This window comes from Lipophrys pholis, assembly GCF_963383615.2.
Source record: "Lipophrys pholis genome assembly, chromosome: 9".
NCBI classification, from domain to species: Eukaryota; Metazoa; Chordata; class Actinopteri; order Blenniiformes; family Blenniidae; genus Lipophrys; species Lipophrys pholis.
Window position 1 is genome coordinate 22,871,147 of NC_137639.1, and position 13,163 is coordinate 22,884,309.

The window sequence follows — 13,163 nt, forward strand, 5'->3', positions numbered from 1 at the left end:
CAGGGAGCGACACAACAAGAGTCACATGATCTCTGGTCAGCACAAGATACGGACACGAGACGAAAAGATGAAGCTGCACTCAAATTTTTAAAACTTCCAACTAAATCTGAAGTGAAAGTTTAGGCACTTCGCTCAGGCTGAGTCAGTGTTGTCGCTTCTTTTCACAAAAACACAGAGGGCTTAGATTGTTTTATGTTGCAGGAAAAAAACAAGAGCGTGGACTGGCCAAAAGGTAGACAAAAAAACTAACGAAAGGGTTTGCAGAGGAGAAAGAGGATATGACGCTCGAGTGGCAATCCACTTGAGAGGGGTTGGAAACTGATCCTGGCCAAAAAAAAATGCAGATAGTTTGTACTCTGATGTCACAGACAAGAGACACACACGAGTAAAGAGTAAAATGACTCCATGCAAATAACGGGTTTGGCTCAAAAGGCTGACAAGGAGTCCGCATGTGTTACACACCAGAAATACAAGATTTACAGCGTGCCGGCCGTCGCCCAAATGCAACCCAAAGAGGGCACATCAGACACCGTAAACCAGCCTGAGATCACTTAAAGCATTCATTCTATCCATTCTCACCCCCGGGCTGTGAAAGACAAAGATGGAAACTGATCCCAGGAGACACCCACAGATCGGAGTCTTCAACAACATGCAGAAAGAGGAAAGAAAATGGATACAGGCCTTTGGTTTCTTCAGTGAATAAGAACTTCAAACAAGGAAGTCAGTCCATGTGTGGATGTAACTAAAACACACATGACCTTAGCAGGAGTGTCCACAGCGCTCACTTAAAAACAGCCATCAGGAGCACTGAAGTATTTCTGAAACAATGAAGCTCACACGACATCAACTCTATATTTGACAATATAACAATTTATTACAAAAAACCCCAAAACACATTTCATTTAAAATTTCATATACAGTATATTTATATATCTGTGTTTAAGTGTGGAAAAAAGCTGGCTATAGAGCAACCGAACAGGTTGAGCTTTAACAAAAACAAGTCACCAACATACCCTCTTCTGGAAGATAAAACGACAATTATCTACATGGGTTTACATACAATTACACAATCTGTCATCACAAATATGTGAACATTACAAACACATACAAACTGAAAAATGGAACCAAAAAGGGGGTCAAGTTATTTCATAAAGGCTTTCATCCCATGATGTTCTTCTATAATGCTGAGAAAACAAAAAGTCCAGTTGGCAAAGATTCAGTTTTCACCAAAATGTCACAAGAGGACAAACACTGAAAAGAGTTCAGACACTCTCACTTAGATCACATATATTTTTCTTTTTTAGCTCTGTTGATTCCATTTAAATCCTGAATACCCTGATCAAACCATTAAAACACCAATCAGAGGGAGGCGGACACTTCTAAAGAAATACTTGGAAAACATAACGGAAATCAACATTTTCTACCATATCTCCCCACTTTAAAATAGTTACAGAAAAAAAATTTAACATTTGAATAAAAAATGGCTTTAAAAGTACACAATACCTGCTTGTTAATTATTGCTGAACGTTTTTATACACTTTTACAAAAGGCGTACAAAAAGCCAACCAGTGAAATGAGGACGGCAGATAGAAGCAGATGAAGCAAGGCAGAAACCAGACGACCTTCAGCTGATAATGATACTGTATGTATCCACTTCACAATACATACACACATGCATTTCCATTTATACATAGGCAAAGAAAAACATAAAATAAAAGATTATATGTATCCAGCGGGCACCTTGAAGGACAGCATGTCGCCACTGTAGCAGGTGTTTTGTAGAAGAGCGTCATTCAATAGAGACATAAAAACAACATAACTGCTAAAATCTATACGTGAAGCCACATAAAGCAGAAAGGGGGAGCAGCTCAGTCATGCAGACATGCAGAGGACGTAGAACAGAGACAGCGGGGCGTTTAAAAAAAAAAAAAAGCAACTGAAGCTGTAGATCCCTGCAATTTCCCGAGAGTTTAAGTCACGGCCTGGAGAGACGACTCCACACGCTAAAGGGTCAAACAGCAAGATACACTCTTCATTGATGCCTGAGAAAAACCACAAACGTATCGGAATTAAAGGCCTTTGTGCGTGAGTTTAGTTCCTGTGTTTGTTCGAGTGGTGCCGAGTGTTTGTGTGCAGTCTATTCAAGTGTGGTCATGTGATTGTGCGCTTAGTTAATATATATTTATTTATTTATATATCACATATCTACAATATAGGTTATTGAGCTTTGGGCAGTGCTAGCTAGAAAATCTCCCTAGAATGGCTAGAAAATAGTCATTATAATGAACTTTTTTATCAGTAGCAAACCGTTTCCTCCCACATTAGGTCCACAGTCAGAGCGGTCTCTCCATCTGTAACTGGCCTGCGACTGTGCGGTTGAAGCCAAGCAAAACACGGGAAGAGTGCTACTCTCAGGAGCAGAAAGGACACAGGATGAAGATCAGAAACTGCGAGGGTCCAGAGGTGAAAGCGGCAGACGAGCAGAGGTGTGTTGAGCAGGTCACTCGTTAAATGGCGGGTACAAGGGGATCTCAAAGTCGTCGCTGTTGAAGCTGGCGGGCTGATCCAGCATCGACAACACATCCTGAATCAGAGGAGAGAGACGAACGGGTTTATTTCACCGCTCACAATGTGTGTGACACACAGCGTGTATTCTAATGAGGAAAAAACAAACAAAAAAAAACACTTTTCTGACTTTGACAATCATGCAGACACTGGTTTAAACTTTATGGACACTTGCAAAATGATCAGTTTTGTTCACGGCAGTGGGACAAACTGTTACAGGGATATATATATATATATATTTATTTATTTTTATCCTGGATCTGATAAAAGAGCTAGAAGACCAAAACCCTTTTATCCTCCAGACAATCATGCATCACTGACTATTATGAAATTCAAATTTTTGTTCTATAATACATATAATTTCAATTTATAGTTTTGCTTAAATTTTTTCCCTTCAATCATCGTCATGAACTGATTTTTTACTACACGTCTGAGGATTCCATTATCTGCTATTTCAGCAAGATCTTTTTTCTGAGGAGTTTCTGGTTGTTGCTAGGCAAAAGAATAAATGGGTTCAATTCAAGTTGTCTGGGTGTGTTCATGTGGATGTGTGGTATGAAGGTGTGTGCGTTTTCTCTTCATCAGATGTCATTTTTCCTGTCTCTTATTCTTTGGCTGTAGTCTTGCAAATTTAAATATATATGTTCATGAATATGCATCGTCCCCTTCAAATAGAAAAAAATCTGAATCTATTAGAAAGAAAAAGAGTTGTGGGACTCACAGGAAACATGTCTTGCTGGTGTCCCTGAGCGTGCGGATGCTGCTCAGCGTTGCTCTGCGAGTGCTGCTGGCCCTGCCACTGGGGCCACACTGCCTCTGCAGCTCGGGACGGGAACTGTGAGCCGGACTGGGAACCGTCTGGGAAACGGTCCAGAGGTAGAGTGAGACCCTGCACCAATACGACTCACAAACAAACGTCACACGTGTTTAAAACAAATAAACAAAAAACCTACCATACGAGTTGTTGATGTTGGCTCGGGCGTTCATCTGTGGGTAGTTTGCTCCACTGGTGGCGGTGGGAGCAGCACCTGTTGGCATGTGGCCAAACGAGTTGGAGGATCCTCCCCCAAATCCTCCCATGGGAGCAAATGGTGGCGACATGGTTTTTGCTGCTTGAGGAGCGACCTGCTGCTGGGCACAACAAAAGTCTTGCTTTTACACCTAAACCTGACTATGTTATGCATCAAATATTGGTACTCCTACCAAATATTAGTTAAATACGTTTAGATATTCAAACTTGTTATGTCGATTTTCATTAGGATAACCATCATTTTAAGATTTGTTTAACTTTAATTGTACAACCCAGTGAAAATGAGACAACACATGAGACATCAAGGAAACAACTTCTCATTACAAAAAAAAACAGCCCTGCAACTTGAGGTCTTCTTTAGCGTCATCATAAAGTGCATTCGTTTCCGAAAGACGAAGTAACAGTAAAAGTCGACAATAGAAGCTGCGGGATTGTCTCACCTGGTTATTAAACTGTGGTCTGACTCCAGCTCCAGCTCCCTGCCACCCCCCTGCTGGTCCTCCGTGGAGGGGGCTGCTGGTGCTGGAGGAGGTAATCGACTGTGGCGCTCCGTTCTGCCGAGACATCTGAGCCAGCATCTGCCCTGCTGAGTGCGAAGGCTGAGCCATCTGTGGAGTCATACTGACCGGTCTGCAGGGAGAAGGGACCAGAGTGAGATACCTGATATACACAATGTGAAAAAAACTGTGTTGCACATTAAAAGAGAGAGAGAACAAAAAAAAAAAAAAAACACTAAAGAAATTGAGGTTTAGCATACAAACGTGAGAGCTCATTCTGATGGGAACAGAATCTTTGCCAGACTGCATCTGCAGCCACTTAAACCTTTTGTTCTTCAGCATCTTTCATGTGGATTATATGTGGCTTTCCCACAAGCTGCTGTATATTATCCAATACAACAGAGACATGCAAACTAGTAGGTTATATAAACCTTTTACTTTAGTTCTTCCAACACCAACATTTACAGAAAATACTAATACTTCAGCTCTTCATCCACTTCAATACATTAATGTTGGTGAGCTGCAAATATCCTCAAATGACAATCTATTTATATCAGAAAATAAAAAAATATGATCATGATAGAAATTACAATAAAACTGAGCCTCATTTTATCAGTGTGCAAGAATGGAAACCCTTCACATTACCTAAAGTACCTAAATAAACCAGTACACCCTCTTATTATGGAGGCATGTGGATTTATTCAAACTTCATGGTGGCAGAACTTCAATCTATAATATCTATCCATTATTCAATATGACTGTTTTGACATTACTGAAAAGCTCTTGTCACACAGTGAAAACCTGTCAGTGTTGTCAGGATATGATGAAAACGGGACATTTATTAACGAGTCGATCAGGAAAAAGCTTCTTACCTGTAGGTCTCAGCGGGACGTGGAGCAGGGAAGTTGTTGGCTGGAGCAAAGATCTGTGTGGCTGGAGTTGAGGTGGAGGGCATGGCCTTTGCCTGATCTGGCCCTTGGAAAATCGAAGGGTAGAGCTCTGGCTTCTCGATGCTCTTGCTGTGGTCCGGTCCTGCTGCCGTCACCGGCTGCACGGGCATCTAAAGACCAACAAAAGCACGAGTAACGAATCACTCTAACACACAGCTTAAATGAAGAACTAGGTTGGCACAAACTCTGCTCTGTCATGCAGAACTAAAAGTTCAACAGTCTATAATCATCGATTCACTTTCAGGCTCCAGTGCAGCTAAATTCAAGATTTCAGCTGATGTCAAGTAAAGTTTGGTAAATGAAGGATGACAATGAGACAAGACGTGGCTTAAAGTTCTTCGAAGGAACAAACTGAAAACATGTGGCAAAACAAAACAATAAAAAAGTTTTTTTACAATTTGAACTTGATTTCTTTTAAATGCATTGCACATTCTCCATCAAGCTGAAACAATTACTTGATTTAATGATCCGGCAAATTAGTAGGCAAAACTAAATGGTTTCAAACCTCTAAAATGCAACCAAGTCTTTTAGTTTTAACTAACTGCAGGATCCAAACGATCTTTTGTCTTATTGAAAACAAGAGTTAATTATCACACAAATCTACAATGATGATTAGCTGAAAGTCTCCAGAATGATTTCATTTCTACAATTTCAAAGCTTCTATACTTAACAAATGAAGAGCAACAGAGGACAGACTTGTGTACCAGTGTTGACACACATGAAGGGACTTACTTACTGAGCAATAATAGATTGGGGTAATCAGTACTACACTGAGTTAATGTGCAAATAATGCTGACAGTCTGATGACGGACGGAGGTTAACGTCTAAAACTTTGACCCAAAGAAGTAAACAAACACGTTCATGCATTCCCAGCAGTTTCTCCACTCTATCGTGTTTATATGAAGCTTGGTGTGTTTTTTTGTCTTTGCTTCTAAATGTTGTCTAATGTTATTTTTATAATAACTCATGGGACTTTCACCAGGTGTTTTAGGAACTTGAAACACAAACAGCAGGTAGTTGTGATGTTGGAGCTCTGTTAACCTCCTGCTGTTTTCCTGGCTAGTAAATCTCTAGCTACAGAAAGCTGTCAGTCATGAATACCAAGGCACAAAAACCATGGGGAATAATGCAAAAGGTGGATTCCTGCAGCCTCACCTGCGACAGTGGGATTGGTCCGGGCTCATACAGGCCGTCTCTCGTTCCTCCTCCTCCTCCTCCTCCTCCATCCAGGTCGGCCTGCTGCTGCTGCTGCAGCTGTCTGAAAAAGCAAAGGTGATGGGAGAGTGTTGATTTGGAGTCTGCCTAAAAATAACCTCATTTCCATTTCTATGCCCTCTGATGTTGAGAGAAATCCCAAACACCTGCTGACAAAACAGCGCTCAACCCGCCACCGATCACCATGGCAACATAATTGAAGATAGAGGAAGAAAAGTCTATTACATACACACAGATAACATGCTACACCACCAATGTTAAAGTCTGATTTTCTACTACTACATGTGATACTAACCATGAGAATAGAAAGAGGAGTCATGCTCTTTTCCAACACTACAGAAATGAAGAAAGAATCACCAGGGCGAGAAATGAAAAAAAACTAAACAGAAGAACTATAGCTTGCTAGACACAGTGAAGTCTCCCGTGAAGAAGCGGCCCTTGCTCTCCCATGCAGGGGGAGGACAGGCAGTGCAGGCCTCACCTGCTGGCTATCTGCCCCGGGCTCAGCACTACAGGAGGGCCATTTGGGCTGACCTGACCCAGGGAAGGGGGCATCGAAGCCCCCGGGGAGGAGATGGGAGTGAGGGGGTCCTGAGTCGAGTTTCTATTGCCCAACAATCATTGGCGGGCGCAGAGGAGAAGTGTTGGGAGAGATTGATCAGTGTACGGGTTTATAAAAGAGGTTGTTGTCGGGGTGAAAGAGGAACTGGGGTCGAAGATAATTGGTGAGCTTTCAGACAGAGGAATGTTTCACAAGAGTCCATTTCAAGATGTCAATGGTTTCATTATGCACTGTATTTGATTGTGTAATGGTGCTTAGTGTGTGACTCACTTGACATTGACATTGGTACAGATGATGTACTCAATCTCCTCCGAAAACGGGTTTTGGAAAGTAAAAGAGCTCGTTCTCATCCAGATCCATTCTCTCGATTTGGAGCGGAATCGAAACATCACGGACAAAACCTGACCCTTCAGCTTCACCACCTGAGGACACACACGTACATAATGCTTTCACAACTGCTGAGCAGAGGGTTGACATGTACACATAGTGAAAAGATATCATGTTTCACAGATACAATAACAGTGTAACAGCTGAGGCCTGGTGGTGCAAACAGACAGCAGTCAGAGTGGAAGCAGCTTCCCTACAGCTCAAACTCAACATGTCATAATCTCTTTCGTTGTTGAATACAACTGTTTAGACCCAGTCATGTACAGTATCTTCCTTCTGAATATGAACCAGCTTCATGTGGTCACGTTCCTTGATTCTATTACACTATTTTCAGAGAAATTCACTCTTCATTTTGAGCTTTTGCCATGGCCAAGCAGACTTTCGATCTGTAACATTTAAACACATGGCAACACTGAGAAACTAGATTCCCAGGAAATAATCTGTTACATTAGCCAGATGACAAACGTATATATGAAGATAAAGAAACTGGAATCATTTTACTCCACAAATATTGTACATTAAAGCCTGTGAGGCTTGTGCTCATAGGAAGTGTGAAGAAATATGTTACAAAAAGCACTTTGTGGGAAGACAATGTATACCATTTCAATTGGTTGCTCGACCCAAGACACATGTTTGACATACAATAACACAAACCATACTTTTAATAGTAAATTAATGCACTCCTCTACTCAAACACACAAGATAATGTCTTTAAAAAGCGGCTCATTTTTCTCAGCCCACCTGTTGGAAGCTGTCTCTCAGTAATCCCTGGTCTTCAGGATGAGCAAGCTCCAGAATATTCTTCCCTAATAATTCCTGCAAGACAAAAGGAGAAAAGAAAACAACAAAAAATTTCTAATGAGTTTTAGCACAAGAAGCTGGGGTTCGGAGCTGTGTTTACCTGGGGCTGATATCCAACAGCAGCCAGGCATCGATGGTCTACAAAGGTGAACATGCCCTGGCAGTTATGGCGGGAGATGAATTCCACTGGAACACTGATGCTGTTGAGATCAGTGTCACCTGGACAACAAGTAACCTGGACAAAGAAAAAATTAAACATGAGTCATGTTTCCTGAAACCAACTGAAGGTCCACTCACAAGTTACGAAATGCCAGCGTTTAAGGGTTTTGAAACTTAGTGTAGACATTACATGTTATAAAGTATAGATACGTTTCTGCATGGTGCCTTTCATATATAACGTCTTTCCCACAAATAGGGAATAGGTGATTTTATTTTTTCAAGAGCAAATGCCACATATTCACATCCTTATATTTGCTCACAAAACCTCCATCATACCTGTAATCTTCCAATGGCAACTAGACAGTAGCGACTCCCCTGATTATTGTCTGCTTCATCATCTGTTAACGATACTCCTGAAACACAACCCAAGTTCAGATTTTCAAGAGAAACAAATGTTAGTGAGCTTAAAAATTCCAAAAGGTGCCACGTTTACCTGCAGGGGGCCAGGACTTTATGTATCCTGTACAGTGGACTACAACATACTGGGGCTCCCCCTCCTTGGCGGCACCCAAGCCATTCCTGAAGTGAAGGTATTATTTATTTACTTATTTCAACTTGTTTCAAAACATTTTTGCAAGATGCTTTCAATTTTAAAATGTATGCAAGAAGTAATTCTTGTTACCGGTTTCTGTTTCTGAGAAAGTTCAGTCTATTCATTGACAGCGGTTCCACCGGACACGTGCCACACCTGCAAGCGTAGAGAAACCACCACATTGACAACTGCATCAATAGGAATACTGTGAAAGAGTTAAACAACTGACTCTTTGAGGAGTCTGACCTCATTCTGCAGATGAAGGACCGACGGGCTCCTGTACTCATTCTAGCTGACGACTGTTGGCTCTCTTTCTTCACGGTTCCAGTCTTCAAATCCAACATCCTCCCTATTAAAAGCAGACTGAGCGTAAAAGCATTCTTCCCTTGTTCATAAAAATAAACACGCTTTCTCATCACTGTATTTTTCTGTCTGTCAGTTGTGTGTGTTTTTTATACCCGTGTTGTTGTTCTCTGCAGTGGACAGCTGCTCTCTGAGCTTCTCTTTGTCGTCTGGGTGGAGCTGATCATAAAGAGAGGAGCCGAGCCATTCAGACTGGGCCTGGTTGAGGACGGGTGTCAGGGAGTCCGAGACGTAAACAATGCGGCCAGTCTCACATGATACCACAAACAAGAAGCCGTCGGCTGCGTCAAGGATCAGGTGCTTTAGCTCCTGTGAAAACAGAGTATCAAAGAGTTCTCATTGAGGATTAGAGATCAGGAGTACAACTCATCTTTAAATAGCTCCGCAAATTACAGCGCTTGGTTTTCTAATGCGACCCATTCTTCCACAAATACAATAGCCTGTTTCCTGTACAGTCTGTTTTTGTTATCTACACCACTACACAGCAACAGAAAGTGAGACAGGGAGGCTCACTTGCAGTCACTTGGACACAAAGCATGTTTACAGGCTGACAAGGGCTTAGAGGAAACACTAATAGAATAAGATGTTGAACAACAAATATGCTTTCAGTGAAGCTCCATGTTATCCCCACTGTATTGTGTGGTTGTGTAAGCAGCAAATGTTCAAATCAGATTCTTTTTAACTGCAGTTACTGATACCTGGTCAGTGAGAAAAGAAGGTTTGTATGACCCATCAGCGTTGGTAGTGCCATTCCCTCGCAGAGACTTCATATGAGAAACTGCCATACGCAGAATGGTTAGTTTGTCCGGTTTCCGTGCCAGTGCACTGCACGTGGGCACCATGTCTGACAACTCTGTGATGTAGGCGGTCATCTTGTTCCGCCGCCGCCTCTCAATCTCACTGTGGTTCTCCCTGAGTGAGGAAGCAAGGTAGGCAGAGGAGGATAGGAAAGGAGGGATCGATATGGGGGAAACAGATGGAAAGGTGGACAACATGAAGTAGAATTTACAGTTAATGTCGCAATGTTATGTTCCCAACCAGGAAGAAGAAATGGGAGAAGGTGAGAGAAGCAATAGAAGCTAAAATAATAATATGTAGTCAATGATCTGTAAAAATGACAGTGAAAAAGCAAGAGCCCCTGGACTGTCATGGCCAGTTTGCATGAGAAAAGAGAGCAAGTGCAGAAAGAGAAAGGCCTTTCAGTTTTCCTGAGAGCGGGAGACAAAACGAGACAGAGAGGACAGTTGCTCAAGGGGAAGGGATTACAAGAGTGAAAGAAGTCCCTCACTCACACACACAGCATAGCAGTTAGTGACATCCAACACAGTGGTGGGTTGAGGGGGAAAAAAACTTGCTGCCTTTGGCAATAAAGCATAACAATCTGACAGGCACCAAAACAAACATGAACAGCGGCCAAAAATACTGGTAATCTGTGCTGTCAAAATGATGATGTGCTGGGAACCCAGCAGGACAGGACAGGATTTGATAAGTGCATTCAATGTCGATATGGACACAAGCAGAAGAGGGAGCCTTCCTCAGTGGTACAGGCCATACCTGGCTAGCTTTTCCTTATCTGCAAAACTCTGATCTTCTTTGAAAAACCTGGAAATAAAACCAACCCACTAAAACACAGGCCCAAAATAAGTCTACAAAAACAAAGTAAGGAACTAAAAAAAAAAAAAAGGAGGGAAAAAAACTAACAAAAAAAGGAGAGCAGCCGAGAGGTAACCATGGCAGGCTCTTTATCGGACGCCTATAACCCATCGCCAACACGCTTCTCTCCTAATTTAACCTCCTACCTTGCAAAGCGCTCCTTGTCATTGTTGGAGCCAGGTGCATCATCATCACATCTGTGGAAAGTCAAACAAACAACTTATCTCAGCAGCTCAAACAAATCAAACTGTCTGTTAAGGTGACTCATCTTGCTTTTTGTAATAAAACAAAAAACTACCTGAATAGCTTGCTTCCATCCTCATCGTCATCATCATCATCAAAGTCTGGCCTGCAAATTGAAGGAGAAGGGCACAAGATGACTTTTATAGAATTACTGCCAATAGGCTACGAATGACAACTAGAGATGCAACAAATGGTTACTGGTTAACAACATTGGTCTTTGACACAATCAGACCTGAAATAACATCATGGGAAGGATCCTTTTAGAGCTGGACACAAGATAAATGCAATCAGACCATGCCACTGTTTGAGAAACATGTGTCTGATAATATGGATTGCAATGCAACAATGCAAACACCCTTCGAGTCCAGCTCTGAAAGCAGAAGCATTGCAGACTATTATAAAAGGGGAAATGCGAATGTTGACTAACGACTTAATGAATACACATGCAAACTGATGCATACACAAGTTTATAATGCATCAAAAGAAGTGGTCTTTAAAGAACAAAAACAAAACAACTCAAACCAAGTACATTATCTTGAATGACTGAAGTTATGTTGTATGTGCTATGGACAGAACGCCAAATCAGAGCAGGACACAAACATGTGACAATCACTTACGCAGCTGGTCTTTTATTGGTCCCTTTGGGCACAACTGCCCCTCCACTCGCTTGGGCCCCACTTGCCCCCATACCCAGATTTGGGTCTGGTAAATCTATTAATAACAGAGTAAGAGAGAGACGCAATGTAGCACAGATGACAGGTGATTTCCTTTTGTTCCTCCAGCACGAACAAAAAAACGAAACCATTGACTGTAACATGCATTTAGAGGACACATATGGTACATTAAAGCTCACTTATTCCCCCCAAAACGACTCTTCCTTCCTGATTGAACAGCTTAGACTAACTTTAAAGCTACACGTAGCAGACACACACTTACGTTGTGCACATTAGCCAATAGTTTTTGCGACAGCAGCAACTTGACACTCGGCTACATTGCACAATTAGTTTCCCGGTCCAGCTGTGGTTGTAAAATAAATACCAAGACACAATATTTATTAACCACGCAGGTGTATAAAGATTGAGAGCTAGTTAGCATGTTAACAACCGACCGTTTACGCAGCGAGCTGAAGCTAAGCTATTAGCCCCGCTGTCACGCTATCTTCAGGGTGTTCGCTTAACAAAAAAAACAACCGCTCATAACTATCTAACAACGGCACATAACTATGAGTCTAAACTGTCGCATTCACTTCCACGTCGCATTACCTGGATTTGAAGAAGACATGTCCGTATGGAATAACATAAACAAATAACTTCAGCTGCGCTTAAAAAAATAAAAATCCTCAGCCGCCGCCCCCCCCTCCTCCTCCTCCTCCTCCTCCTCCTCCCCCCCTGTGCTAGCGATGTAGCTCACAGCTAACCAGCCGAAATCCACGGGAGGGCTCGTTTAATGTGTATGATAAACACACCGAGCCATGACTAACGCTACTCCAGACAGGCAGCTTGAACTGCGGATTAAAATATCTTCCTGTCTCCCTTCACGGACCGCTTTCTTCTCTTCACCCCGTTTAAACCCCCCCTGTCTAATTAAGATGGCGTTTCAAGGCCAGCAGAGGCAGCTGCGGTGTAATCTGTCCTCCTCCTCCCATTGGGTGACACGCGGCTGGAGACACATGACGTCACATGTTGGGAAATCCACGCTGCTCCCCGCCCCGCCCCGCCCAGAGAGAGGCGGGACCTGCAGGCTTACAAAACAAACCTCACGGTGTGGGCACGCGTCGTGACGGTGAACTGTACTACCACTCTATCTATCTATCTATCTATCTATCTATCTATCTATCTATCTATCTATCTATCTATCTATCTATCTCTGTGGTAAAAATTTGGATGATTTTAATTGAGTTTCTATCCTCTCCTGTGAGTTACTGGTTATGAGTGGTGAATGGAAGACTACTGAGCATTTGTTTGTTTGTCACTATCAAATACCTGCCTGCCAGTTTCAATGTGTGTTTTGTTTTGGCATGCCAAATGCAATAATTTCCTGAAAAACAAGTCGGTCCACGGGTACTAATAAAGTAACCTGGAACTATCCATGACTTAAAAAAAAAAAAAAAAAGCAAGAGTAATTATTATTTACTTCGTAAAGTAAC

The 13,163-nt window shown here is 42.1% G+C and overlaps 1 protein-coding gene across 2 annotated transcripts; it reads right to left on the reverse strand.

Moving 5' to 3' along the window:
* Positions 1–850: 850 nt before the first annotated feature.
* On the reverse strand, positions 851–12,393 carry arnt (aryl hydrocarbon receptor nuclear translocator). Of its 2 annotated transcripts, XM_080470894.1 has the most exons (20): positions 12,280–12,393; positions 11,635–11,728; positions 11,073–11,123; positions 10,921–10,971; positions 9,820–10,033; positions 9,217–9,430; positions 9,005–9,107; positions 8,849–8,914; positions 8,660–8,745; positions 8,503–8,579; positions 8,108–8,242; positions 7,948–8,022; positions 7,090–7,241; positions 6,739–6,861; positions 6,198–6,300; positions 4,965–5,152; positions 4,036–4,225; positions 3,519–3,693; positions 3,287–3,423; positions 851–2,584 (listed from the first exon to the last, which is right to left on the reverse strand). In XM_080470894.1, exons 1-20 carry the CDS (start codon positions 12,314–12,316, stop codon positions 2,501–2,503), a joined length of 2,355 nt encoding a protein of 784 aa, XP_080327020.1. In that variant the 5' UTR covers positions 12,317–12,393; the 3' UTR covers positions 851–2,500. The 2 variants fall into 2 exon arrangements, with proteins under 2 accessions (XP_080327020.1, XP_080327021.1); XM_080470895.1 differs by lacking the exon at positions 6,739–6,861.
* Between the last annotated feature and the right edge of the window lie 770 nt (positions 12,394–13,163).